Source organism: Balearica regulorum, chromosome Z (genome assembly GCF_011004875.1).
Source record: "Balearica regulorum gibbericeps isolate bBalReg1 chromosome Z, bBalReg1.pri, whole genome shotgun sequence".
Taxonomy (NCBI): domain Eukaryota; kingdom Metazoa; phylum Chordata; class Aves; order Gruiformes; family Gruidae; genus Balearica; species Balearica regulorum.
Window position 1 is genome coordinate 65,763,203 of NC_046220.1, and position 26,731 is coordinate 65,789,933.

General features: G+C 36.2%; 1 protein-coding gene across 6 annotated transcripts in view; it reads left to right on the forward strand.

Moving 5' to 3' along the window:
- PDE4D (phosphodiesterase 4D) overlaps positions 1-26,731 on the forward strand; it is a 418,117-nt gene that overhangs the window by 237,112 nt on the left and 154,274 nt on the right. The window contains exon 1 of one of the 6 annotated variants that reach the window (XM_075739989.1): positions 26,171-26,469. The exons of the other annotated variants lie outside the window; for them this stretch is intronic. Within the exon in view, the coding sequence (XP_075596104.1) occupies positions 26,405-26,469 (65 nt within the window). The 5' untranslated portion in view covers positions 26,171-26,404. Of the gene's footprint in view, positions 1-26,170; positions 26,470-26,731 lie in introns of those variants that run through there. 6 annotated transcript variants of the gene reach the window in all.

Here is a 26,731-nt window from a genome sequence, read left to right on the forward strand (position 1 = left end):
GTGAGTCTACCACAGCGGGACAGGTTGAGTCTGTCAATGTTTCTTATTGCTGCTTTGGACTAGCGTTACCTGAATGCTTATTCTGTGGGATTTTGTTGTTCTTGCTACTGCCTTGGAAGTGATTTAGTTTGTGTGAAATAAACAGAAAACTGAAGTATATCTATAGGTATTTTATCAACAAGTTTTTTCCAGTTTATGCTTAAGTAAGTTCTAACAGCCTAGACTGATGCCAAGCCAGAACCTGTATGAATAACCGTCAAGAAATGTTCTTTTATACACAGTGAAGTAAATTATGATCACTAGTGTTCCTATGGTTTACAATAAATAAATGAGTGGGCTTTGCTCTTTGTGGCCAAAACAATCCCCATACAAAGCTGGACTTCTAGATTAGGCTGGGAGCATTAGAATCCCTTGAGATGCAGAAAAAGATTACACCAACCATAAACACCAGGAAATGCTCAGTTTGATTTACAAATTTTAGATTTCCGTGAATATTTATGTTAATGCCAGGACTATCTGACTTGCAATTCCCTGATGTATAACAAATTCTAGGAGCACTATAAATAGATCTATCATTCAATCTGATACCGAATACATCAGGAACAAGCTGACGCTAGTTCAGCATGTACTGTGTCAAAAGGTAGTAATTAATTTGTAGATACTGCATTAAACAAGAAGTGGTATGGGGGTAACCTAAAAATGTTTATTTTATGCCACTGTAGACTATGTTTATGTCCATTGAGGATCTGAAGAGGTTTGGTTTGGTTTTTTTTTTGACTGCAAAGGAAATTGAAAAACTGGAATTTCTTATTGGAACTAGTAAATACAATTTATTTCTGAGCCCCAGAAACCACTAAGATTTACAGGTCATTTCATGTTTCATTTGCCTCTATGAAAGCCATATGTGAGTGTTAATTGAGAACTTCTGCAATATGCTAAAAGGTAATTTAAAACTCTAATGTGCCTTTCTTCATGATGCAAAAAGAAAAAAGGGTCTGGCACACACACCAGTCTGGTGTCCTTAGCTGTAGGAGTGTTGTTATATTTCATCACAAGGGTGGTCCATGCCAATTAATCTGGCTCCTGGTCTGTGACAGCAGCCAGCAGCAAATGTGTGAGAGAGAACAGTAAGAAACTTCGTGGTTACAGTATAATTTTCCTTGCATGAGAGTCTCCTCAACATCTTCAGTAGTTCCCTGTGTATGAGTACTCCAGAACTCTCCTTACTGTGTGTATTGCTTACTATTACAAGTCTGGGTATTTCATTTATTCACACCAAATTTTGATCATTTTTTAATTAAAAAGTTGCTTGCCTCGAAACACTTTAAGTAGTATTGCGACCTTAGATTGCTAAAGCGTTAGTTGTTGTTTTATGTATTTGTATACCACTCTTGCTCATCAGCTTTCTAAGTAGTCTGTATTTTCGCTACCTCTTTTCACATGGAAGAATTTTGTATCCATGTCATTCATGCTGCAGATCTCTTAACTCCTCCTATTGCAATGTTCCTTCTAATGCAGAGTGACTAGAAGTAAACCCAGAGCTTCTGATGAGGACACATGGTCTAGATAAATTATAATATTCCTATTCTCATGGAAATATGATTTTTAATAACATTTCTATTATAACATTTCCATTATTACCCTCTATCTCATTTCTGATGTAGTTTAACAGATTAACAGATTAACTAATTTTGAGTGATGAGCATTGTTCCATGTATGCCCATTCTCTTTCCTCTGAGAGACGTTTACAAGGACGCAGTATTGAGTGACAGCAACAGGGATCATTGCAGGAGGCAGAATTTCAATCTTACTGGAAATTTTGCATTTCTAAAAGAAAAAAAATCCCTCATGGTGAATAGCCAGTTTTACACAATTTTCCATGGGAAGAACATTTATTTTTGTTAAGATAATGAAACATAAAATGTGATTTAGATTTGTTTATAGCCTCTCTTCTTCAGGATTCCTGAGTTGTTAGGAGGTTAGAAAGTCCTTCAGGCAAGCTGCCAGAATCCAGGCAACTGCAGAAATGAGGGGTCTCAGCAGTAGAAGACAGATGCTTCCCATCAACATAGTCATACAGTTGGTCATTATATAAATGTATATTATATATACAGTATGTACACAAACATGCATATGTGTTTGTATATATATCCTACATTAAAATGAGCAAACTATCAGAAGTTTGCCAGGAAGAAGCTGAATACACAGTACTTTATTGTTTGTCCACATGAACTTGGCTTTCCTTTATTTATTTTACCTTTGCAACATTTCCAGTCAATACTTGCTCTTTAGTGGCTTAGCTTTCACAGGCTTTGGTACAAATTTCTGTTGAAGTTGTAAAAGCAAAATGCCACAGCAGAACAAACAACAGCAAAGCCTAAGAATATCTATTGTCTCTCTCAAGTAGGATCAGATAAACTCCTATTAACACTAGCTGAAGACATTTAGCTAGTGAAGAAACCTAAAATGCACGAAAGAAAAACTACTTAAATAGGATATAATTACCTCCAGAGGGAGAATGAGAGGCCTCATATTTTCTTGGTTATAACAGATGTAGGTGAAGGAAAAAGCCAAATATAGAAAATTAAAATGCAAAATGACTCCAGCTAGAGCTACATATGTATTGCTCTAATATACCCTATGAGTTACCCTGTCAATCCAATTTAATCTGCAGTTGCTGTGAAGTTATTTCAGTGTACTCATGACATTTCATCTAGAGGCACGTTTTCCTTCCCCAAGCTCTTTCCAGACACGATTACACACCTGAAGCCCTTGTTACAAGCCGCTACAGAAGTACTAGCACCAAACAAAAGCACTTGGGAAGGCTGACACTCCTCAATGACTTTCTTTCCACGTGCTTTGTCAGGAATTATATTTGAGTCTCATTAGGTCTGCTGTGAGAAGCTTCTCACTTGCAGAGAATACGTAAGGAGTTCAGGCTCCAAGGGAAAGTTTACCGATTTCTTAAATGGTGAATTCTTTGCTTCTGAATATGGCCATTTTAGGTGTACAGAGCACAAGGAGGATGGATGGATGGATGGATGGATGGATGGATGGATGGATGGATGGATGGATAGATGGATGGATGTCTAAAGGTTTCATCCCTTCATGCCTTCCAAAGGGGAATGCATGTCTAGGGTACAGTACGTCAGGGTTGGTTGTTTTGTTTTGTGTTTGTTTTTTGGTTTTGTTGTTGTTGTTGGTTTTTTTTGGGGGGGTGGTGGTGGTGTTTGTTTGTTGTTTTTTTCCCCAATTAGAAACACTCTAATCACTTCAATTCAAAGTTCTCTTTTCCTTCTGATAAACTGAATTGTGGCAATACATGGAACTCATAATTGCCAATTAAAATATTGCAGATGGAGCAGGATCTGCTGTTCAGACAGCTCTGATGTAAGGCAGAAGCCTCATGTAGCACTACGCAAATGATGCAGGTTTTTACCTTAATTCATATGACACTAATAAGTGCGGATATTTTCTTATGTTTACTTGGTTTTCCTAAGTGTGAAATCTGCTTCAACTTCTAGGTAACCATGCAATTACATAATTTTTCCTTGCTTTTTGCTCCTCTTACTTGTAAAATAAAAAGAAAATGGAAAAGAATGAGGTCATGCCAACATTAAATGGGAAAAGCAGAGAAGTCAGCTGTTTTAAGCAACAAAGTTCATCTGTTTTATATCATGCTTTAAAAGCCAAGCCAAATGTTTCAACATCATTTGCAATCCATTGAACCAGGGTCTGAACAGTCAGAAAATTGATAATTTGAAACCTGGGGTATATCTGTAAACCAATAGAAATAAAATCCACTGAGTTAGGCTTTTACTGGTGGCAGAGGAGAAAATTTTCTTCTAAACATTTTATGAGGAAAACACTTCCATGAACTTCCTGTGAGATGTCTAGAAGTGATGGGTTCCTGACCAAAAGTGTCATTCGCACCTGAGAATCAGGAAGAAGTTTACATTGTACTAGCATGTGTGGTTAATCATGTCAGCCTTCTGAAACAAAATACTAAGTTTTGCACATATTTTTCTATTTCAAATAGAAAGAAAAAAACCCCAGATATTAATGCAATTTCTTAACACTAATCCCAGCATTTAGATTCTTCCCTTAATGAGGGAATCATGCAATCTTAATGAGCATGTGAGTTGCAAACCGTATTTGTTCCATGTTTCGTCTTGGACACAGTCTCTGCTAAGGTCTTTCCCGCATGACACAGTACAGTGTATATTGGAACATAGCATATTTTGAGTCCTATCCAAATTTGGCATAAAAATACATGTAGTTCTGTTTTCTGATAAACTGCTCGGGATCATAGAAAACAGAAGGAATTTTAGCCAGAGTGGTTTTGAAGTGCAAACATGAGCACATTTTAATGCCAAAACAATACTTATTGTGTATAGGTAAGAATATTAATGATATAACACAGATGGTATCCTTGGGGCCAATTTATACTTAGGACCAATAGCAAAATGTAGTGTGATCTCATTAAAAATCTGTTTCAATATACAGACATAATTTCATCCTCATATGCAGAGAAACAGATACCAAGGGCTTAAGTTTTGGTGTCACAGTTCTTCCTGCTTGGCTGACCCTGTGAGGATATCATAAAAAAATAAAACATTTTAGTTATGCTGTGCATACTTTTCAGTCTGGACTCCTAAATACACCAAATATTAGCCTGTAAATCCATCTAAAATTTAAATAGAAATAGGTAGTAATCCAGGTAGTGTCTGTTAAACACATAATCATACCATGATATGATTGTCTTATCCCCACTGAATGTCAAGTCCTGTATGTTTCTGTAAGATTTTGATGTGAAAGCTCTTTTTGAGATAGCTTGATGCTATCAGAAAGTACTAGCTGGACTGGTTTTAGTGAGTGCCATGTGAGAACCTTGTTTTTCCCATGTTTGTATCTACACAGTGAATAAAACAGCCCAGGAATCCTTCTAGCTGGTGAACTGGGACTAACTGGCATGACAAGGCTAATGTCCATAAAGCTATTCCCCAGAACAGAATGTGAGGGGACAAAATACTCATCTGGAGATGTCCTTGGTTCAGGGCTTAGGTGGTCCATGGTTGCCTCCAAACCAAGAAGGGTCTACTGCCTTTCTGCTCCATTAAAATAAACTGATTACAGTTTTGTACTGGACTATGTTATATTCTGCTTGATTATATTACCATCAACTCCAACTGTTTTTAATTATGCCTTGGAGAACCACAAGAGTTTGTTTAAAAAGCCTTTTTTTTGGGGGGGAGGTTTTTTCCTCAAGTGGTTATATCTAAAAGGGTTTCCCAAAACTGGAAAATCCAGGAGCTTTCTTAGATGCAGTTCGAGATTTTCATCTAATAGCTGGACTGCAGGAGCTTTGAGGAAAATATCTTAATTTGTGAGACTGGAAATAACATTTCAGAGGTTGGCAGGGCAGGATAATGTGACTTCAACAGTCACACCCTGAAAACTTTATTTATTTAAAATTCTACTTTTCACAACACAGAGGGTGGAAGTGTGGCCCAGACTGCTCCTCACAATGCCCTATTCGTTCTTCTGGAGTTTGAAGTAGAAAGTTGTTATGCAGAAAGTTATTATATGTTAGTAGTATAAGAGATTCACCCAGGCTGCTATTAGCACACAAAACTCACCAGCCTCTTGTTCCCTGATATTCTTTCAAGATGTAGATTTCCCAGCAGTATAATGGGACTGTTTTAAGATGGAAAGAAAGGAGCAGACAATCCTGGAAAAACTATGCTCTCTCCGAGAGAGAGATTTGCTAAATCTGCACTCTCTTCATGCTTTCAAAGGAACAGTTAGTCTTCGACCAAGAAGATATTTCATAATTTGGACCATTGATTTTGTCATTTTGATTATAGTTTATAATAGCTAATATAAGTTTAAATGAAGGAGGGTAAAAAGCAGTCAGAGAATGTCAGTGAAAATTATTTATTACAGTGCAAAACTGTCTAACGGAGCTGCGGTTTGCCAGCTTCTTAACTTTGATAAAGAGAAATAAATGGATGTTATTAACAATTTCTTGTAAATATTATCTCATATGATACTTCTAAATGGTTTAGATAACATTTCTTTTTGGTACAACTTATTTTTTTGATCCTGGAACATTTAATTCACAATTAAATGTCATACACTCTGTTACTATAAAAGGATAAGAGTAAAACTGCTTCCAAGTACACACTGTTTCAGTAAGACATGAGTTTGTTCATGCCAGCTCTTCAGGTTTACCGACAAAGTCACTTCCCTCAAAATAGCTGCTTTAGGAGTTATGATAATAATGTAAAAGCAATGTAAAGCAGTTTGTGGTAACAATTTAAAGAATTCCTCTGCGTTTGAAGTCCTACAGCTCTTATCCCAACTTTGATGCAGCAGCATCATTTTTGCATTTATGCTGGATAGGTTAGGGAAGTCAAATATGAGTATACTGTTAGAAAGACATTATGGCTCTATATACTCAAGAAAATTGATTTTTTTCTTCAATAAATTTTACGTCTATAGTTTAGGAACATTTTAATATTCAGTATTTATGTATAACCTAAATAATTGTTTTTCATTATAGTTGTATTCTATTCCTATTCCTTAATTAAGTCATTGTAGAATTTGTGCCATGTTTTTGGAATTTATTTCAGGATAACACATTGCCTGCTTTAGTTACCTTCTTTCTGTTTGTTGTGTCACTAAGTATACGTTATAGCACTACAATTTGATTTACCATTACTGGAACTGAGTAACGCTTAGTTCATAGCACATTTATGGAAAAACCTTTTATTTTCATACTTGGCAGTATGATAAAGAAAATGTTGTCTTTTTTAAAAAAATAACAATCTAGTGATGTGCTTAGGCTTTGTCAATATCTTTTTAAGTTAAAATTCAAAATAGTCTGATATTATTTTTCATCTACAAATGTTGGGTTGCATGGTAACATCTTAATACCTGCAAATTAAGAGCTGCAGGAGCTGCAAATTAAGAAATGGATAATTGCAGAAAATTCAGAGGAGTGACAGAATTAACTTTTACAGCTTTAATACCCAACTTTGATTTGGCTACATGATAGAAAAATATAGGGAAAAGAGTGGAAAGGAGAGAAGAAAGCATTGTTATGGGGAGAAAAGCATGCAGATGAAAGAGCTGGTGTACTACAGTGACGTATGAACGGTGTCTAAGCAATCATTAGCAAAAGCTGCGTCATACTGCTGCAGCTCAATTCTTTTGTTTCTTCCTTTTGCAGGGCTGAAATTGTTTTCCAGCTGCCTAGAGCCTTTTGATCTGTAATACCTGCCTGTAGCAAAACAAGATTTGCAGCTCCTTAGGAACAGGAGTTCCTGGAGGTGACAGTCTGCTCCACTGAGCTACCTTCATGGATACACCTTACTGAGTTCAAGAGATCAAGATATACATTCCCCTTCCCTGAATATAAATTAACCTGTTAGAATTATTTACATAACAAATAACCGATAATTTATGTAATGGCCAGGCATAGGTCAGAACCATCCCAAGCTGCCAGTAACAACAGCACCTCGATTAGAATCATTTAACAGCTTCATTACAATTTTCAATGCAAACTTTTATGGAAAATCCCTACCTGTTTCATAGACAAATGTAGCAGGCCAGTGGTTCAGAAAGTTCCTCTTCAGGCCTCAGACTGTATTAATAAAACTTTTACATTGTTGTTTAACAGCTCTACATCTCTCACAGCCACTGTAATTGCGGAAGTATTTGTTTCATTTCTTTTTCAAAGCAACACTACCATGGTGTGTTTAGTATTTAGTATCAAGACAAAAGATTTTGTTTGTGGTTCTTCTTGACAGATTTTCAGAATGTATAAACTACCTGTTAATGCCTCTGTCAATTAATTTTAATTAAAAATATGGCAAAAACTTAAAGGCTTTCTAAAGAAGACCTTTTTAATGAAAGAAATAGCATTTAAGTAATGCTACTGGAAACTTAATTTGCAAATATAGCTGCATTACTGTCCAGGTCATCAAAGTGGCCTGCAAGTGCTGACATTTCCTGGAATTCCTGCTCCACATGTGCCCTTAGGTCTATACACTTTAAAGCAGTAGGCACTTTAAAAAGTACTGTTTGAGCTCCTCCCTCTTTGAACTGCTGCAAAGTGATCTAGTGAACACTGTAAAATTTAGGTCGTGTAAAATATCACCTTGAAACCTTACATTTAATCTTCAATCCTTCTGAGATGCCATGCTAAGTTAGTTTTTGCTGGTGAGGAAGTGAAGAGTTTTTGTTGTTACTGCTTTATATTTTTAGTTCACATAGAAAATGTGTACTTAATTTTCCTCTCCAAAGAAGAAAAATTCTGGAGGCCTAGTTAAACTTGACAATGCAGTGCAACTGTAGGACACTGTTTGATGTTAATATTCCTGATCCTACTATGCAAAAGCCAAGTATGGTATAAAACCCCACATATTTTACTTGTAATTTGGTATGCATTGAACAGTCTTCTGTAGCACACAGCTGTTACTGTCCAGTGGGTTAGAGAGATCAAAGTACAGGGAAACTTTTTCAGGAATTGGGTCTTTGACATCTATTTAGAGTAACTTTCAAATTGTAATAAAAATGAAAGATGTAATTTCAAGTTAAACTTTAATGCCATTTTTGTTATGTATGAGCAATTGGCTCTGTACAATTACTGATATCTGGTCTGTTACAACAGAATCAATTTACCACAGGTTTTTGCACATTTCAGAGGTAAAGCTCTCAAGAAAAATGTACTCTAAAATAGCATGTGCTCTGCTGAGGCCAGCTAATATAGGTAAGAGCATTGCAGAAGTGGGAGGATGCCTTTCTGAGCCTCCTGAGTGCTTTGAGGTGCCAGCTCTTTCCCTTTGTCCCTCTCCCCTCTTCCAGCAATGTGGCTTACAAGGTGTCTCTGAGGTTGCTCGTTTCCCCAAAATCCTCTTTGTTGTCAACAAACGACTTTGTTGTTTCGTTTAGTTCAGCGTGGACATTTGCATGTTTTGTGAGAAAGTAGTAAAAAATTATAAAATAGTGCTCAGAAAAAGCTGACATAGTTCAGCTTCTTCTTAATTATACCAGCAAATTTACAGGGAAGAATGTTTTCCAAGATGCATGTGAAACCATGTTAACTGAACTGAACCTATCTTGCTGAGATGACTGTCAGGAAAGTGGCATACCGTAGTAAATAATTCAGATAGATTGATTAAAACAAAGGAAAATACCTGTATTGTGAGAATCATTTAGCATGAAATTCAAATGGATAACATGGGAGTATGGATGTCTTCATATTTCTAACTTTTATATATTGGGAGAGAAAAGTCAAAGCAGCGCACATATGAACAAACAGATGTGAGGAGGGTTTCCAGTTGTTCATCTAAATAGAAACTTGGTTAATTAAGCTGCAAATGCTTTGCCTCATTCTTCATTATTTATTTTAATTTTTGTTAGTGATAGTTATCATATGTTTAAATAAAAACATAGGGCCATATTTGTTAGGTAATATCTTACTCTTCCTGCAAACTGACTTTTAAGAAAGTGTCATAATATATTATTAGTGGTGCTTTTTTCTCTAACAATGCAGATAACCACTCAGTTTACTGGGTTTTTTTCTGTGCTTTATTTTTTCCTATAACATAGAGATGGTGTCTGCTGAAGTTGTAATGCAAAATGAGGCAGGAAAGAGATATTAGCGATCATCAACTTCAGTTTACAAATCAATTGCAACAGAGTGAAAATGAGTGTGTGTGTCTAAAATCTGTCATTTAAACTAAATGTATTGAGCAGTTAAACCATCACTTTGTGTACTTAATAGTCACATCTGCTGTAGTGTGGCTTAGTCCTTCAGCAATAATGGCCCATCGGCTGAGCCTGAAAGAGATCCCAGATTGTTTTCAGATATGGATAAGAAAATAAACAATAGGGGCAGAACTGAGTTCTGAAGTCTATATTGAAGAAAAGCAAGTAAAGTATTATTGAAGCATGTTCTGTAAGGTCTTATTTTAAAATGCCTTTTTTTTTTTTAAATTGTAGTAGCAGTATTTGTTTATAATATGTGTCATGTTTTCCACTTCAGGGAAAACAGGTTACTTTTTTAAGTGTTATGCCTACCAAGGGAAGAGCAACGTCATCTGTTGCTCCAGTGTAGCTGCTCCAGTTTATCAAGAGAGTTTATGTTAAAAAAGCTGAAGTGGGATAACTGAATGTGGTGTTCTCATACATACTTAGATTTAAACCACAAATTCATGTCTACACCACAGATTAGAATTACTGAAGTTCTATCAGTTCCATGTATCTGTGGAAAAATCTCTGCAGGAGAGAGACTCAAGTTATTAATTTTGTTTTATTTACTATGTATTGCAGGAGATAAAAGATCAAATAAGTTTCATATTCAAACTAAAATTAGAGCAAAACCAGGATATGTAAAGGATAAAAGGATGACTATATAGTAGGAGAGGCCTTAAGGTTGTTTAGAAAATTGATTTAACTATTGTGATGTTCAATGGCTTTTTTGCATTAAGATTTTGGTTGCTGATAAGAGTTGAAGAGAACTTTGTGTCAGGGAAAAGACTCATGCTTTTCCAAAGCTTCAATGCACTTTTTTTCTTATTCTTTTGACTAATGCTCTACTAACCCATTTTCCATCTTAACGTACTAAGCTGAAGGAGGCCTATTTTAAATGGCACTCTCACAAAACCAAACTAAACCAAACCAAACCAGAAGGAATTTGACTGAGCTATAAAGGCAAAAATCTTAGGCCCACAAGTAGAGTTTTAATGTTTTCATACATTAAGAAGGCCAACACATATCCAAGGCCTCCACAATCAATATCTTTCACAACAAAGATATCAAAATCCATAGATTCTACATCTGCTTCTCATCAATGTAATATACTTTATCCATGCACAGGATGTTGTTGTAGAAACTGTATGAGTCAAAATGCACAGGTTCTGCAATCTAGCATCATCTTTCTGAAGCAATGGAGGAAGGTGAGAAACAACAGCAGCCGTGTTATACCTCATACTTCAGTGTGACACTTAGCAATATCTTCACAAGGCAAGCCTGGTCATTAAAAGTTGTCACTTTACCAAACCCTAAAATTAATAGAATTCACAGAGACATTGTTTTCTTCAATCTTATCTTTTCCCCATCTTCCCACTGTCCACCTTCTTCTGTTCTATAGATACTGTTTCTCTCTTTTTGCTCTCTACTGATCAGCTATTTGTTCCCTTTCTTCTTCACAGGAACTGGTTTTGTTCATTTGTTTGTTTTTCTTTGTCTTTTCTCTAATCGATGCACAGAAATAGATTAAACTACAAACACATTTGTTTCTTTAATATGAGTCTTCTGTTTACTGCTCCACAGATCTACATGAAAGGATTGTGTACACAAACTTTGTTCCCTTTTTCTAGTACTATCAACTCACTTTTTGAAAGACATCTTCTGCAAATCTGACTTCTGTAGAAATGTCTTGCATTAATTATGAACTTACAAAATTAACATGTTTAAACTCTGGGTTTTTTGGTACTGCAAATTTCATTATCCCCATCCAAATTTTTGAAAATTTGGATCTAGATCCTAGAAGAATAGTCGCAGAACTTGCCCTGTTTTATTTCAAAACCCATTATTCTCTGACATTCTTGTTCTTTTAGAAGTTAAGAGCAGGCATTATTTTGATATAAATAGCTGCTGGCCCACATTTTGGAAATACATAGTCATCCCTAACAAGGTTGTGAATGAGCAGACCTGAAGGTACTCTGTAGGTTCCTAAGAGCACAGCCTCCTTCCTGAGACCTCTGAGCCTCCAGTGGTGTGCAGCCTGGCACACGTCTGTGTCAGGAAAGGCAGCCACAGATGTTACTGCTTCATTCACTGGGATTGTGCATGCAGGGGGTCCTGGATTAAAAAAATATGCATATCCTCGGACAAGAGGACATGAGTCCTTTATGAACTTCAAAGATGAGAACTGCAATCATAATTTGAGTACCTGTGGCTTTTAAATGGTTTTCTAATTTGCTTGAGTTAAAATGGTGTTTTTCTGTTTCTAGGTTATTCACTTTCTCTAGATAGTTGAAAATTTATTAAAGATTAGAAAGATTCTTGAGTCTTTGTTTTCCTTAGGTGCCTTTCTGAGAAAGAATATTTGCAGAATTATGGTCGTTATAATCTCATTCTGTGTAAGCGTTTTCAGAAGAAAGTTTTCTTCCTAGACCTTTCTCTAAAATGATGACTTTTTGAACCATCTGGCCAAGGGCCGTAAAGCAAGTACCCAGCAGAGGGCTTCAGTGGGGAAACTTATGCTAGAAGGGAAAACGGTACAGATACAAACCATGTGTTAGGAGAACTTCCAATGCACTGTGTGGAGGACTTTCTTTGGACAAGATTGGGATAACTGAGCTTTAAGTATCCATAACATTATTAAATTCATTAACACTGTTAAATACAATTTAAAATAAACATTGAAGAAGTTAGAGTTTTTCAACTGCAATCAGCACAATATGTATTAGATGATTGAGAACTTTTTAGGCAAAAAGTCCTATATGCCAACACCTTTTTTTTCAGTTCTAAAAGGCAAAAGTGAATCATTTATTTGTGTTCTTGTCCAAAATAACAGAATGTGATGAAGAGAAATAAAAAGGCAAAAAAATCTCAGGCAGTTTTTCTTAAATGTCACCTTATCTGGGTGTTGATCAGCTGGACTGAGTTTATTTACATATATAGAAGTTGCTTAAACACCAAAAATAAATTTCAACATTTTATAACTTCATATTCCAGAGACAGAAATGTGCCTCTTGCTGTGATTTGTAAAACTGCCAGAGAATTTTGAACACTAGCTCACGTTAGATAATAGTTATGAAATATGTGCCTATGAGCATGGAACATTTTAAAAGGCATTATTATAGCCAACATTTAATGTCAGTAGTAGTCTTTAACAATGTTTGCAGTATCAAATACAACACAGTTTCCTGAATTGTTAAAATTGTGTATGAATATCAAATAAAAAACTTTACTATTGAAATATTTGTAGATCTAAATCTTTCTGAAATTTTCTATAAATAAATCAACTATTTTCATGTAAACTTTCACATATTCTTAGAGAAGTTTCTTTTCTGTAGTATTTTCATAGGTAATTAAAGATGAGAAAAGATAAAAGGAATTCAGAATAGTATTTGCAAGGCAGTATGTTTTATTTTTTAACCTTCCCTTGGACATGTAACAGAAACCAAACAAACCACCTTTCAAAGTTACATGTAAAATGCTGACAGTGGAATGAAAAGGCTGACTCTAGTTTTTCTAGGTTTCATGCAAACACACTGAAATACAGCCCAGATAGTCTCTAAAGCAACCATTATATATAATGCATTGTTATACATGCTGTTTAAATTCAGTATTTAAATTCAAATTTAAATTTAAATTCAGTGTTTAAATTCAGTATTTAAATTCAGTATTTAAATTCAAATAATAACTGCTGCAGTTTAGATTTATTTTTACTGTAAATTTCTAAAAAATCATTAAATTTACTTTTCCAGTACAGCATACTATAAATCTCTATTGGCATAAGGACATTATTTATTTAAAAACCCTGCCAAACGCAACTTAATAATATGCCTACTCTGATCTTACACTGTATCTGTGACCAGCTTCAACACAGACTTAAAATAATTTAAAATTAATTTAGTCCTTGCATAACTGTTTCTTAATGTCATGAATATTCTCAAGATTCAGGCATGTGCAAAACAGATTCAAGGTGTGGCATAGGCATACTCTTCCAAGGGGGTAATGATTTTTGTGAGAAATATGTAAAAGTAAAATAGTAAATATTTTTATATTTAATAATATAAATAGTAAAAAGACAACTTGAACAAACGTATTTGGAGAAGAGGTACTCACCATAAAATGTAGACAATATGACTCTGGATTTATCAAAGTAGCAAAATTTCTGTGACCACAGCACGCCTAGGATTTTACTCAAGGTTATAAAAAAACGGAAGTCCAAGTTGTTGTTCTCTAACCATTGTCAGATATGGCCATTCTCTAGCCATTCTAGAAAGAGCATGTTTTGAGGAGTAATTTAAAAGAGAAGATTTAGGGGATATGAAATTTGATGATGTCTTTTCCCTGCACACAGGGTCTGCATGAAAAGCACAAAATGCTTGAGAAAGTAGCAAAAAATTGGTGACTGAAGCGGTCTTTATTATCAAACTAAAGTCAACTTTTTGACAAACTACTAGATACAGTAGAGATGAAAATGTCTCACAGGAAAGAGAATGGAATTTATGTAGAATATATAATTTTCATACAAGAAAGGGACATACATAGGGACATACAAATGGAATTATACTGTTGAAGTAGTGAGTCAGAAAGATGTGGCAGTCTTTTTGCCTAGAAGTGGTAATACCAGCCAAGTCCAGTGGGGAATGGGTAGTAAAGGTCTGATCATGTTTTAGGACTCTGGATAGAATCATTCTTAGAAATATTTTCCAAGTGGAAGCAATGATACTCAGTTTTAGCAAGGATGGCTTGGCCAAAATGAAGGATCAAGATTGAAAACATTTTAGAATAACATGAATAAGTGAGAGTGCTGTCCATGTGACAGAATAACCTATGAGATAATGCTCATTTAAAGCTCAGTTTTAACATTTACCTTGTACAGGAGTATCAGAAAATCATATGAGAAGCATGGCTAGTTAAAATGAGGTAAGAATTTAATACAGAAGGATAAATAATTGCTTTTCAACATAAATCTGCTGTTTAAAACTATTCAAGAATAGATTTAAGTTAGTGTATAAGAAAGATGTCAAAAATAGAGGGCTATAGAATTAGCTTCAGAGAAGATGTGGGGTAAAACCGAGAGGAAAACAAGATTTCAGTTGGGCAGCAGAGTTGAAATCTGAGAAGAGAGTATGCTGAGTGTGAAAGAATTTTTAGAGTCAGGGAGTAGTTTCTGGCTTCAAAATCTGTTAGAGCTCAAGGAGAATGAAAATAGCATTTAGCCAGGAGGAGGTCATTGGAAGCATTGGCTGATAGAGGAGAGAAATAAATACTGAAAATCTGTGAGGTCTAGACCAACCTAATTATACCTATTAAGAGGACAAAACCCATAATTGAAATAACATTTTTTACCTTTTGTACTTTACAGCAGATATAATTTATGTTATAGCAGGTAACAATCATGACCATATAGCTCTTCTTATGAAGAATGTGTGAATCTAACCTTTCTAAAAAACTGCAATCATAAAGGTTATGTTATTTGAAAAAGCATATTCCTCTCAAGGAACAGTTATTTTCATGAAAGGTTACTTTCAAGGTGTTGTTTGATTTATAAAAGACTGGAGAGAAAAGTTTCATATTTCCTCAAAGAAGTGACAATTTAATATTTAGTTTTATTGTGTTTGAGAAAGTGAAACTTTAAAAAGATATCAGATTGAGAGGTACCTGGTTATCTGTATTCTTTTAGAGGTACTCTTTTGTAAGAAAAGGAATGAGTTAAGTCCAGACCCCTTAATCAATTTGAACTGCTCTTCGTCATCACTGAAAATTACCTGTAATAATACATCAGTAATGGACTTACAAACATGTCGGTCACAGAAGGGAAATGAACAGGTAGGACTTCACATTACAATTGTACATTGATGATGGTTTTTTAGGAAATGTGGTGTTGTAAGGTTGATGAACACCCTTTAAAAAAAAAATCTACAAAACCTGAAGTCAAGAAAGAGAAAGACTTGGAGCCTTTCCTCTTTTTTTTTTTTTTTTTTTTTTTTAAATTAAAGATTCTTTCTTCTGCATTTAACACAGCAGCAAATGTCTAGAAGGAATTTAGCTGGATTAGATTCAATGGTTAAAAATAAAGATAGCTTTGCTAATCAACTGCTGAAGGAGAGCATCAAGAAAAGAGAAAAGACTGATTTGCTGTATTAGAAGGCAGTCATTACAGTATGTGAAAGGAAAACACTATCAAGAAAAACTTTGCTAGTTTCAGAATTGCTGTCCTACTTAGAAATATGCCTCTATGGAAACCTATACAACATGCTGAGCTATGACATATTTTCAGAAATTTGATGACACACAAAATATCTGTTTTATTCATAGAATGGCAAAGAGGAAACACATTGTCCATGTCCAGTGTGGCACTACATTGGCAATACTGAAATACTTGCATCCAATTTATGCAATTTATACATCCACAACAACATGAAGTTTCTGGCTGTTGTAATCTCTGGTGGTATTTAACAGTCAGTGTAGCTGTCAGTTTCTTTGGGATTTATTCTATGACATGCTTTTCTTATGCCTGTTACATTGTCCAATAAGGGAAAATTCAAACAGACAAAAATTAAATTAGCCCTAAATTGGGGAGAAATTTAGAATCAGTGAACATGAGAACACACTCTATCTCCCCTTCCAGATATCTGGGTATTCAGAAGTCAGGCTTACATAAATTTTAAGTAGGTAGGCATAGCTGATCACACAATCACAAATTGGTAGGGGTTGGAAGGGACCTCTGGAGATCATCTTGTCCAACCCCCCTGCCAAAGCAGGATCACCTTGAGCAGGTTGCACAGGATTGCATCCAGGCAGGTTTTGAATATCTCCAGAGAAGGAGACTCCACAGCCTCTCTGGGCAGCCTGTTCCAGTGCTCGGTCACCCTCAGAGTAAAGAATTTTTTCCTCATGTTCAGATGGAACTTCCTGGGTTCCAGTTTGTGCCCATTGCCCCTCGTCCTGTCACTGGGCACCATTGAGAAGAGTCTGGCCCCTTCCTCTAGACATCCACCCTTTAGATATTTATAAGCGTTGATGAGATCCCCTCTCAGTCTTCTCTTCTCCAGACTAAACAGACCCAGCTCTCTCAGCCTTTCCTCATATGAGAGATGCTCCAGTCCCCTCATCATCTCCGTAGCCCTTCACTGGACTCTCTCCAGTAGTTTCCTGTCTTTCTTGAACTGGAGAGTGCAGAGCTGGACACACTACTCCATATATGGGGTTTTTTTATATATATATATATATTTATTCCTTTTCATCTTTTTATTTTTTCCCTGCTCTGATGAGGACAGAATGAGAGTTCAGAGGTGTAGCTTTTTTGAACCATGATAGTTACTACATTAATTATGGACTGGGGAGATGATGTCTTGACATTTTTAATCTCTCATGCAATCCAAATATGATAAGATGTGAGGCCAAATATGAAAATATTTTGAAATTTACATTTCTATAAAAGCAAAATTTTTAATCTCATCTACTTTCAGTTCAATTGCTACAAGTATGAGAGTGAAGAGGAAAAAAAAATCGTATTATAGAAGCTTATAGTTTTTAGGCTGGTACCATTGGATTTATCAAGTATATCTTGAATTGCCCAAAATCTAGATTTCTAATGTAAAATAGGCAGGCAACCATAGTCCACAGAGAGACAGATAGACAGCTGTGAGAGGCAGTTCTCTCTATCTTAAAATAGATGTTTGAATCACAGAAATAGACTACCCCAGCGAGTACCTATCAGAGTTGTCTATAGTGGGAGTCTATCTGACCAGTTTAAATCAGAAACCAAACCTTCTGACAGCTCAAGGCTACTGAGAAAACTCCTTTCTTAGTGTGCCTTGTTTAGCTCTCAATGAATAATTCATGGCAAGTAATGTACTCTCAATTTAACCTTCATTTGTGCTCATAGAATGCTCTCCAGTAAGTTGCCACATTTTTAAACACATAGCTTTTTTCTTTTAATTACAGTTTTGCATTTGACAATTTTGTGTTAAAAATCAAGCAAACATCTGGGTGTTCATATAAAAGGCTTGTTATTTTCTTTCTTCTCCCTGTACCAGCTAGATTAGGTCTTTGGAGTTTTCCATACCTCAAAATCAAACCTAGGAGACAAACAAGATTAGAGAATTTTATACAAATTCAAGTGGACTTTTTTAAAACGCATATGCCCTGGAGGTGTAGTTCCTCTTCAAGAAAGGTTCAGTAGCATAATGGATAACTTAGATTTAATTTTACTTCCTCACATTTTTCTGAAGGACTTAGAAGTATGTATGATGTCATTCTACCAAACAAGAGTCTTATCCGTGTCTGACTCATTCAGGTCATGGTCCCATACCTGTGGATGCCAAGTTTCTAGTGAAGAACATGGGGAATCCACTCTCCTGTTTTGTAGAGAACTGTACTGTTACACTGATGTAAATACCCCACCTCAGGTTTGTTTTCAGGGAGACTTTCTGATAGTAAAAGTTGATTGCTTCACTCCTTCCAAAAAGGCAAAAGCATTACTGAAACATACTCATTTTAGAATATGTGTGGTTGGAGAATACAACTTCGCTGTTAATGGTAGATTTTTGTTCTACACAAGATAAAGCTGAAAAAAAGTGCTTTAAGATATAAGATTAGCTATCATAATTAAAATTTAAGTGTATGTGTAAGTTTTCAGGTTGTATATATAAGTTTTGTCTTCTTGATATATATACGTAGTCTCCTTGAAATGATGGTATTCCTAAGTGTCTCCCAGACCTCTCTCCTTAATCTCCCACTTTTGCATTTGAGTGATATTCAGCAGAACTATCCCATTCTTCTGAGCAGGATTATCATGAAGGAGGATATATATATTCAATAAAATATCATTGTTCTCAGAGTAGTAAGCCTGACACTTACTGTATGTTTGCCCAGGATCAGTCCTAATACAGTTCTCTCTTGCTTCTCCTAGCAGGCACTGCTTGATTAACAAAAGAGAAAAAAATATTAGCCTTTACCTTTTTTTAGCAAAAAATTATGAGCCACCAATGTTTATTTTTTTAAGCAAATGTTTAGCTAAGAAATTGTAGTCCAAATTTGTGTGGAACAAATAGTTGCTAATGAACTGTGAACCCCTGAAAAACAGAAGGCCTGATGGAAACATCGATAGATTTTCCTTTCAACAGTGTAATCACTGCTGTAATTTTTGCAGTATGTCCATTTAGACCTGACAAAAAGAATGTTTGTATAATACAAACCATATTTTTATAGTTTATATAAACTTTATATTCAAATATATATATATACACACACACATGTTTGAATATCTGGGGGGATTTTTTATGTCTTATTTTTTAAAAAAGAAAAACAGCTTGACACACTAGGCAGCCTTAGCTTAGCTCAAGTCCAAAGTGTTCCAGAGGGCTAGTGTTTAATTTTAGGCTATTCGCTGTTATCCAGTATTAGTTCAACATTAGCAGGTATCTTTTATTCCAACCTTAATGCTAGACGTAACCACATAGACCACAGCCATAGCTGATACCATGAGCTTACACTGTTTTCCTTGAATATAATGTTTGTCAGAAAAAAAAATATTGTCCTGCTCCAAAAATGTATTTTTTTTTTCTTTTTGAATCTCTATCAATGAAGCTTTACACAGGTACTAGATCTACTGTGATAAAGCTTTATTTTTGCAACTAAGTCTATGTGGAGCAGCAATGGTCAGTTAGTACTGAGTTTGCTAATCTCTAATTGCATAACTTACCGAATCAAATGAAAATTTGGCCAGAATAGAGGGACACAGTTTAACATCACCCTATATCAAGAATATGGTTTCTGCTATGTGAGAGAGTGAGGCACTGTGATGCCTTTCTCGGAGACATGCCTTGTTTGCTGCTCAGGCAGCAGCACCTGGCAGTTTAAGAAGAGTACCAAGACTGAATATCCTCAGGCAAGGCACCATAGCAGAACAGGGTATCCTCACATAAGGCCCACTTTGCCATCCTACCTACGAGGAGTTTTGCGTGCTTAAGTCTGAGTAAAGCCTTTGTAGACCACATAACTTTATTTACACTGTAATCACTGAGCAAATAAACTATATTTATTCATAAGTCAGGTAGTCTGATCCAGGCAGCTAAATGTAAATGAATATAGAAACAAAACACTAATGGCATATGTTGTATTTCTTCTGTGCCCTTCGGTTTGCCTTTTTCCATTCTTAAGAATTCTAAGCAGTGATTATTCTTACATTTTTCAGTTATTTTACTTATGCAGTTATATATACCTTTCTTCTCTTTGATAAAGTAGCTGCAGTCAAAAGGGAATATGCTGCTACCTGGAAATGAATGGCAGAGTTTAATTCCCCAGCATTCTGTCAATAGTCTATAAAAGAGCATTTTTTAAATCATTTGCTTTTTTCTCTTTGATAAAGTAGCTGCAGTCAAAAGGGAATATGCTGCTACCTGGAAATGAATGGCAGAGTTTAATTCCCCAGCATTCTGTCAATAGTCTATAAAAGAGCATTTTTTAAATCATTTGCTATGGTGAGCAGTGGCAAAATCTTCTGGTGGGTCAAAAATTTCCTTCTCTAATTCTCTGCTTTAATGCTTGTTATTGGATGATGTCTCTTCCGAATGTACACCTGTGTTACTAGTTCTCAAACCCACCCATGCAGGTAATATAAGAACATCTTATTAATCTTTTCTGTCCTTCAGTCTTGTTCTGCAGCACAGGACGTAAAAGGATAAACTAGTGCACTGGATGAACTAGGATGAACTGTGTAGCAAAACTAACTGGTATGGTGCGTAGCTTGTGAGAAAATGTTTCCTTTTGTGGAGTACATGCTCTTAGAGATTAGAAAGGGTCCGGATCTCAGTACATATTCTTTGTGTATTGAAAACTATATTTCATACAATCGGGTAAGCTGGCAAGCACACATGAAGAAAGATACAAAGCGAGCACTAGACCAGATGCAATAGTAGCCTAACAATGCCAGGGATAGTTCTAGTTCTGAGTGAATGAGCCCAGCTCCAGGTTTTTAGAGATACTTTAATAAACCTATCTGAAATAAATTTATGATGAAACTAAGATTGCACATCAAGAAGACATTTGACACTGTCCTGCACAATATCCTTGTCTCTAAATTGGAGAGACATGGATTCGATGGATAGACCACTCAGTGGATAAGGAATTGGCTGGATGGTCGCACTCAAAGAGTTGTGGTCAACGGCTCAATGTCCAAGTGGAGAACAGTGATGAGTGGCGTTCCTCAGGTGTCGGTACTGGGACCGGCACTGTTCAACATCTTTGTCAGCGACATGGACAGTGGGATCAAGTGCACCCTCAGCAAGTTTGCCGACGACACTAAGCTGTGTGGTGTGGTGTGGTCAATACGCTGGAGGGAAGGGATGTCGCCCAGAGGGACCTTGACAGGCTGGAGAGGTGGGCCTGTGTGAACCACATGAAGTTCAACAAAGCCAAGTGCAAGGTCCTGCATGTGGGTCGGCGCAATCCCAAGCATGACTATAGACTGGGTGAGGAATGGATTGAGAGCAGCCCTGAGGAGAAGGACTTGGGGGTATTGATTGATGAGGAGCTCAACATGAGCCGGCAGTGTGCGCTTGCAGCCCAGAAAGCCAACCATGTCCTGGGCTGCATCAAAAGAAGCGTGACCAGCAGGTGGAGGGAGGTGATCCTGCCCCTCTACTCTGCTCTGGTGAGACCCCACCTGGAGTAGTGCGTCCAGCTCTGGGGGCCCCAGTACAGGAGAGACATGGAGCTGTTGGAGCAAGTCCAGAGGAGGGCCATGAAGCTGATCAGAGGGCTGGAGCACCTGTCCTATGAGGACAGGCTGAGAGAGTTGGGATTGTTCAGCCTGGAGAAGACAAGGCTCTGGGGAGTTCTAATTGCGGTCTTCCAGTACCTGAAGGGGCCTACAGGAAAGGTGGTGAGGGACTGTTTATCAGGGAGTGTAGTGACAGGACAAGGGGGAATGGGTTTAAGCTGAAGGAGGGTCGATTTAGATTAGATGTTAGAAAGAAATTCTTTACTGTGAGAGTGGTGAGGCAGTGGAACAAGTTGCCCAGAGAGGTTGTGGAGGCCCCATCCCTGGAAGTGTTCAAGGCCAGTTTGGATGGGTCTTTGGGCCACGTGGTGTAGTGGAGGGTGTCCCTGCCCACAGCAGGGGGATTGGATCTAAATGATCTTTAAGGTCCCTTCCAACCCAAACCACTCTATGATTCTATGATTCTATGAAGCAGCAGCTTGTTGTATACCTTTCATTTGCTAATGTGCATTCCAAACAACATACTCAAAGGCCCAGTCATTCTTGACGTGTTAAGGCTTGATGTTAGGCTTCCAGGATTCTGTTTCTCTTGATACATTGCCAGTGTCCCTACATGTCCTAAAGCAATGCATGTTTGCTAGAAATTCCTGAATTTTTCACCCTGTAAACCAGAGAAGTGGTATCAGCTGTTGCAGGTTTAACTTACAATGTTAAACTTGAGTCTTATCAGACTACAGGGGCTTATCACTTAGTCTTAAAAAGGAAGATTGTGAATCTATTTCTTCAGCTTAATGACCTGGCACCTATTGCATGTTTTCAAGCCTTTGATGTCCAAGTGCTTTTCAAGCAGCATGATATGCATTAGCCCTGGTTTACAAATGAGAAAGCCAAAAATCAGAATGTTTAAGCAAAATTTCCATACTCTCAAAACAAAGATGTTCCCAAGCATGGAACAGAACAGTCAGTCCTGCGCCTCGTTCCCTAAGCCATGCTTTTTCAAATCCATTTTAATTTTCAATTTTGTGCAATGTAACACTGGTTTAATTCAATTAGTTACTAATTTGAAGATGAGTAACTAAGATGCAAGCACCCTCAAAGTGGGTTGAATCTGCACTCATTTTATTATTGGTGTTTTAATTACGTCTGTATCTTTATTTTCTTAGACAGCTTGACTATACAGCCAAAACCTCAGTCGACAGATACATGCAGTTAAAAAATATTGTTGCTTTTCTTGCTGCTTTTATTATTAGTGTGTTTGGCAGTACTGAACAGCTACATCTTTTAGCATTTTTGTTAATTTAAAATCTTTTCTTCCCTATTTTCATTATGCAATCAACACCTGCCTTAACTGTGAAGGCATACAAACAAAAGCTCAGAGAGTCTTTATTCCTGTCACCCTAAAAAAGGATTCCAAAAAGGAAAAGAAATATGGTATTTTTGAAGTTACAGAATTACATGTACAAATCAGATGCTACAAATGCCTGTTGCATTTGTCTCAAATAAATGCTTATATCTATGCACTGTGTTATACATACATCTATTAAGGCATGCACATCTTTTTATAAACAACAATGAATATACTTATATTTATCTTCTTTATAGTACTTTGAATATATATCTGTACATAATTTGCATCCTGGCATTTTGGATTTAATAACATAAAAATGCAGTAGCTCTTACTCAAAAAATATTGTTCTGGGAAAAAAGAACCATTTCCATCTTCCAATATGTTCTATACTGAAGTTGGATCCGATAATGTGATTTCTTATGTCTTCGAGAAGTTCCATTTACTTCTCTGGCTGCTGGCTTCTTACTGGCTATTTTAACAATTAATTAATTGATATCACAATTTTCCATTGGTATCAGAGTGGAATGGCCATTTCTCTCTTTATTCTCTTATTTTCTCTTGATTTCCCTCTCAATTCCTCAAATTATGAGAAACTGAGAGTTTATATTATATGACCCCATACCAAGACCTGGGGTCTAAAATAAATGCTGTGTCATCTTCTATGAGCACAGTGGACTGGTATGCTCTTATCTTTATTTAAATCTTAGATAAAACTACCATTGATATTAAAAAATGGTAGCACAACAGGTTTTATGTACAAATTAGAAGTTATTGCTAACTGCCAAAGTTGGTCTAATAGTTTCACTAGAAACTTCTTTAGAAAAGATTTGTCTTTCTCATACTGACTATCAAATCCCTGGGTTCTCTGCAGAAATCTTCTCCCACTAATGGAGCTGAGACATAACAGACAATTGGGTGTTGCTTTACACGTGGCTTGCAAGACACCAATTCAGATGAAAAATTGAGGGGTTTTTTTGATTGCTTATTGTTGCTGGTTTTTATTCCTCATTATCTCAATCTCTCCTTTTTTTTTTTTTTTGCTTCACCAAAGTAAATTTTTGAATTTCACATAAAACTAATATTCCTTGGAGAACTGTGAGCTCGCCTTCCTACTTCATGCATTCCTTTTGGCAGGAAGCCTATGCTTCTAAGGTTACTGCCTGAGGACAGGCTCTGAGTTGACTGCTTGGAATATGGCTGCAATACCATAGTCTTGTTGCTAATTAGTATATGTTTCATAATAGCACCTGGTCTGAAGTTGGCAGGCACTTGAAGGGCAGGGTTTTATTTCTAAGGTGCCGATGGAGACCAAAACAGAAAGCATGTTAGCAATGGGTGTTAGTATTTATCTCCATTGGTGACCTGCATCTCCGTCAGACCTTTTTTTCCCTGAATCTGCATTGAAAAACACTACCACAGCTATATAAGTACGTGTAACCGCAGTGTATTTATATTGTATAGTAATAGTTAGTACGTAAATATACTACGGGATATTTGTAGTTATATTTCTATTAACTACAAGTAAGAGGCAACACCTTGCCTGATATGCTTTTGAGAACAAACCATCCTGAGATATCAGGTGTGGCACAGTAGAAGTAGTCCTTGAATATTCCATTCCAGTGTAGTATAGTGAAACCACTTAGTCAAAAGCTTTATTTTCTTTCATTTTGTGTTCCTTCATTGCTATGGGAATAATGTTGATATTTATCAATAATAAATAATCAGGCACACTTAAAAAAAACCAACCCTTTTAAAATGGCCAGCTTTTGTAATAGCACCTCTGTTTCAGAAGATTTTGGTTTTCTTCATGACCTATCCCATCTTTTTAAGGTATAAAAAAGTTTCACAACCTAGTGCCTGATTTATGTCCACTTCTGTAGAGGTATGACCTGCACAGTGACAGACCCAAGTGTTACTGAAAGTCCCATGACTGTATGACCCTTTGAGTTAAATTTACCACAGATGCTTTTTCCGCTCTGAGGTTAACTTTTGTGATTCCACAGGACTCTTACAAAAGGTCCTGCATTAACCACTAGGTGATATTTTAAAGGTAGGTGCCACAAAACATGAAGAACAGAATGCTTAGTAAGAAACCTTATTAACATTCCTTCTGTTTTATATGCAGATGACTGGCACAAGCCTCCAGGGCAGTTAGGATCTTTCCTGTTGATGCACAATGTAGTTGGTAATGCATTTTATTATGCTGTTATAAAATAAAGTGCAAAAGTTCTAGAGAGCTTTACACACTTTATGGACATTCCTATGTGATGAATGTTTTTGTATTTTAATGCATAGCCTGTTTATCATGTTTTCCTTCTATTTGCCAAGTCTATATAAATTTTATAATTACAATTTTTAGTGCTCACTTTCATTATTAATCTAGCTGCACTACCAGCAAAAGTAATATACTGTAACACTTGCAAAGACTGTACGAAGGAATGGCTATTATGCATGTAACCACTTGTTGAGCAATAACTTTGCTCTTTCAGTTTAAAAAAAAATTCTAACACAGTTCAGAGCAAATTCAAAATGTATAATTTAAATGTTATATTCACTATCCAGTTCTCTGCATTTTTTTCCTCTTCTAACTTTGAAATTGACAAATGTGCTTACACTAATATTTCATAAAAGGAATTAACTCTCAAAGCTTTGATGATAAGTTTTTTGCTAGAAATAACAAATGCAACTTTGTTTGTAATGCATTAACTATTAATGTACTTATTGTAACAGGAAAAGATCTCTTTCTGCAGTACAGTAGAGAGGACGTCATGTTAGAGTTCTTTAACTGAGGTATTTTGTCCTTCAGTGATTTATAACAATAGCTGTCTGTATGTCTGTTTGACTTTAACAGTCAGCAAGGAATTTTATTTTTACTTAACTTCCCCACAGTGTTTTTGAATGTCTTTCAGATAGGGAATACTTTATGTTTTGTGAAGTTAGACAGTGTTTATTCACAGTATCTAGAAAGGGTTAGGAGAAAAAGAAAGGCAAGAATTATGTTTCTAGGTAAGACTTCCAGTTAACTTGGACTGAACGATCTTTGTTCCTTTCTTTACTCCACAGGGACTAATTTATACAGCACGTCTCAAAGTGGAAATTCCCTGCAAACTCACTAATGTTACTGTAACTTACATTCATCTTTTCCTTTCATTTATTATCCATCAGTATTGTTCTTTTCTTTTTTTTCTTTTATGTGATTGACCTTTAAACCTGTTGTTATCAAACTGCAAGAAAGAGATAGACACTCTTTTCAGCTGCCTTCGTTCCCATGTGACCTGCAGGGAGAATAGATTCAAAATAGACTAGTTCCTCCCAGGGCAATACAAGACAGAAGAGAAAAGCACTGTCATTTCCGAACGGCACAGTGCTAGAGTAAATTCAGCATGAAAAAGGAAGGAGTTGCAGTGTGTTAGAATTCTTCCTCTGCAGTCTGGATTATTACAGGAGATGGATTTCAAGGGGTTTAAAAAGCAGAGGATTTAAAAAAAAATACTTTGAAATGGAGTACTTTGAGAATGAGCTTTGTGAGGACAACTGATGTTTGACTGCTAGAAATACTGAAAGAATTTTTCGAAATGAGCATTGTTATGAAGCCAAGATCCCGATCTACCAGCTCCTTAAGGACTGCCGACGCAATGTGGTAATGTGTTTGGTTTGTTTCTTTCAAGCTCCGCTTCCTATTGTGGCACACAAACATGTCCCAAGAAAGTCACAGGGTTTAATTTTGACTTGATAGATTTTGCATGGTTATTGAAGATGTTCAGCTGCTGAGTTTCACAATTTATAGGAAGAAACAAAATTATTTAGCTTTTTCTTGTACAATACTTTGTGTGGCATTTTTTAAATGAGAACTCATTACATACTTTTTTTAACCCATTAAATACATTTTACCCATTCAGTAG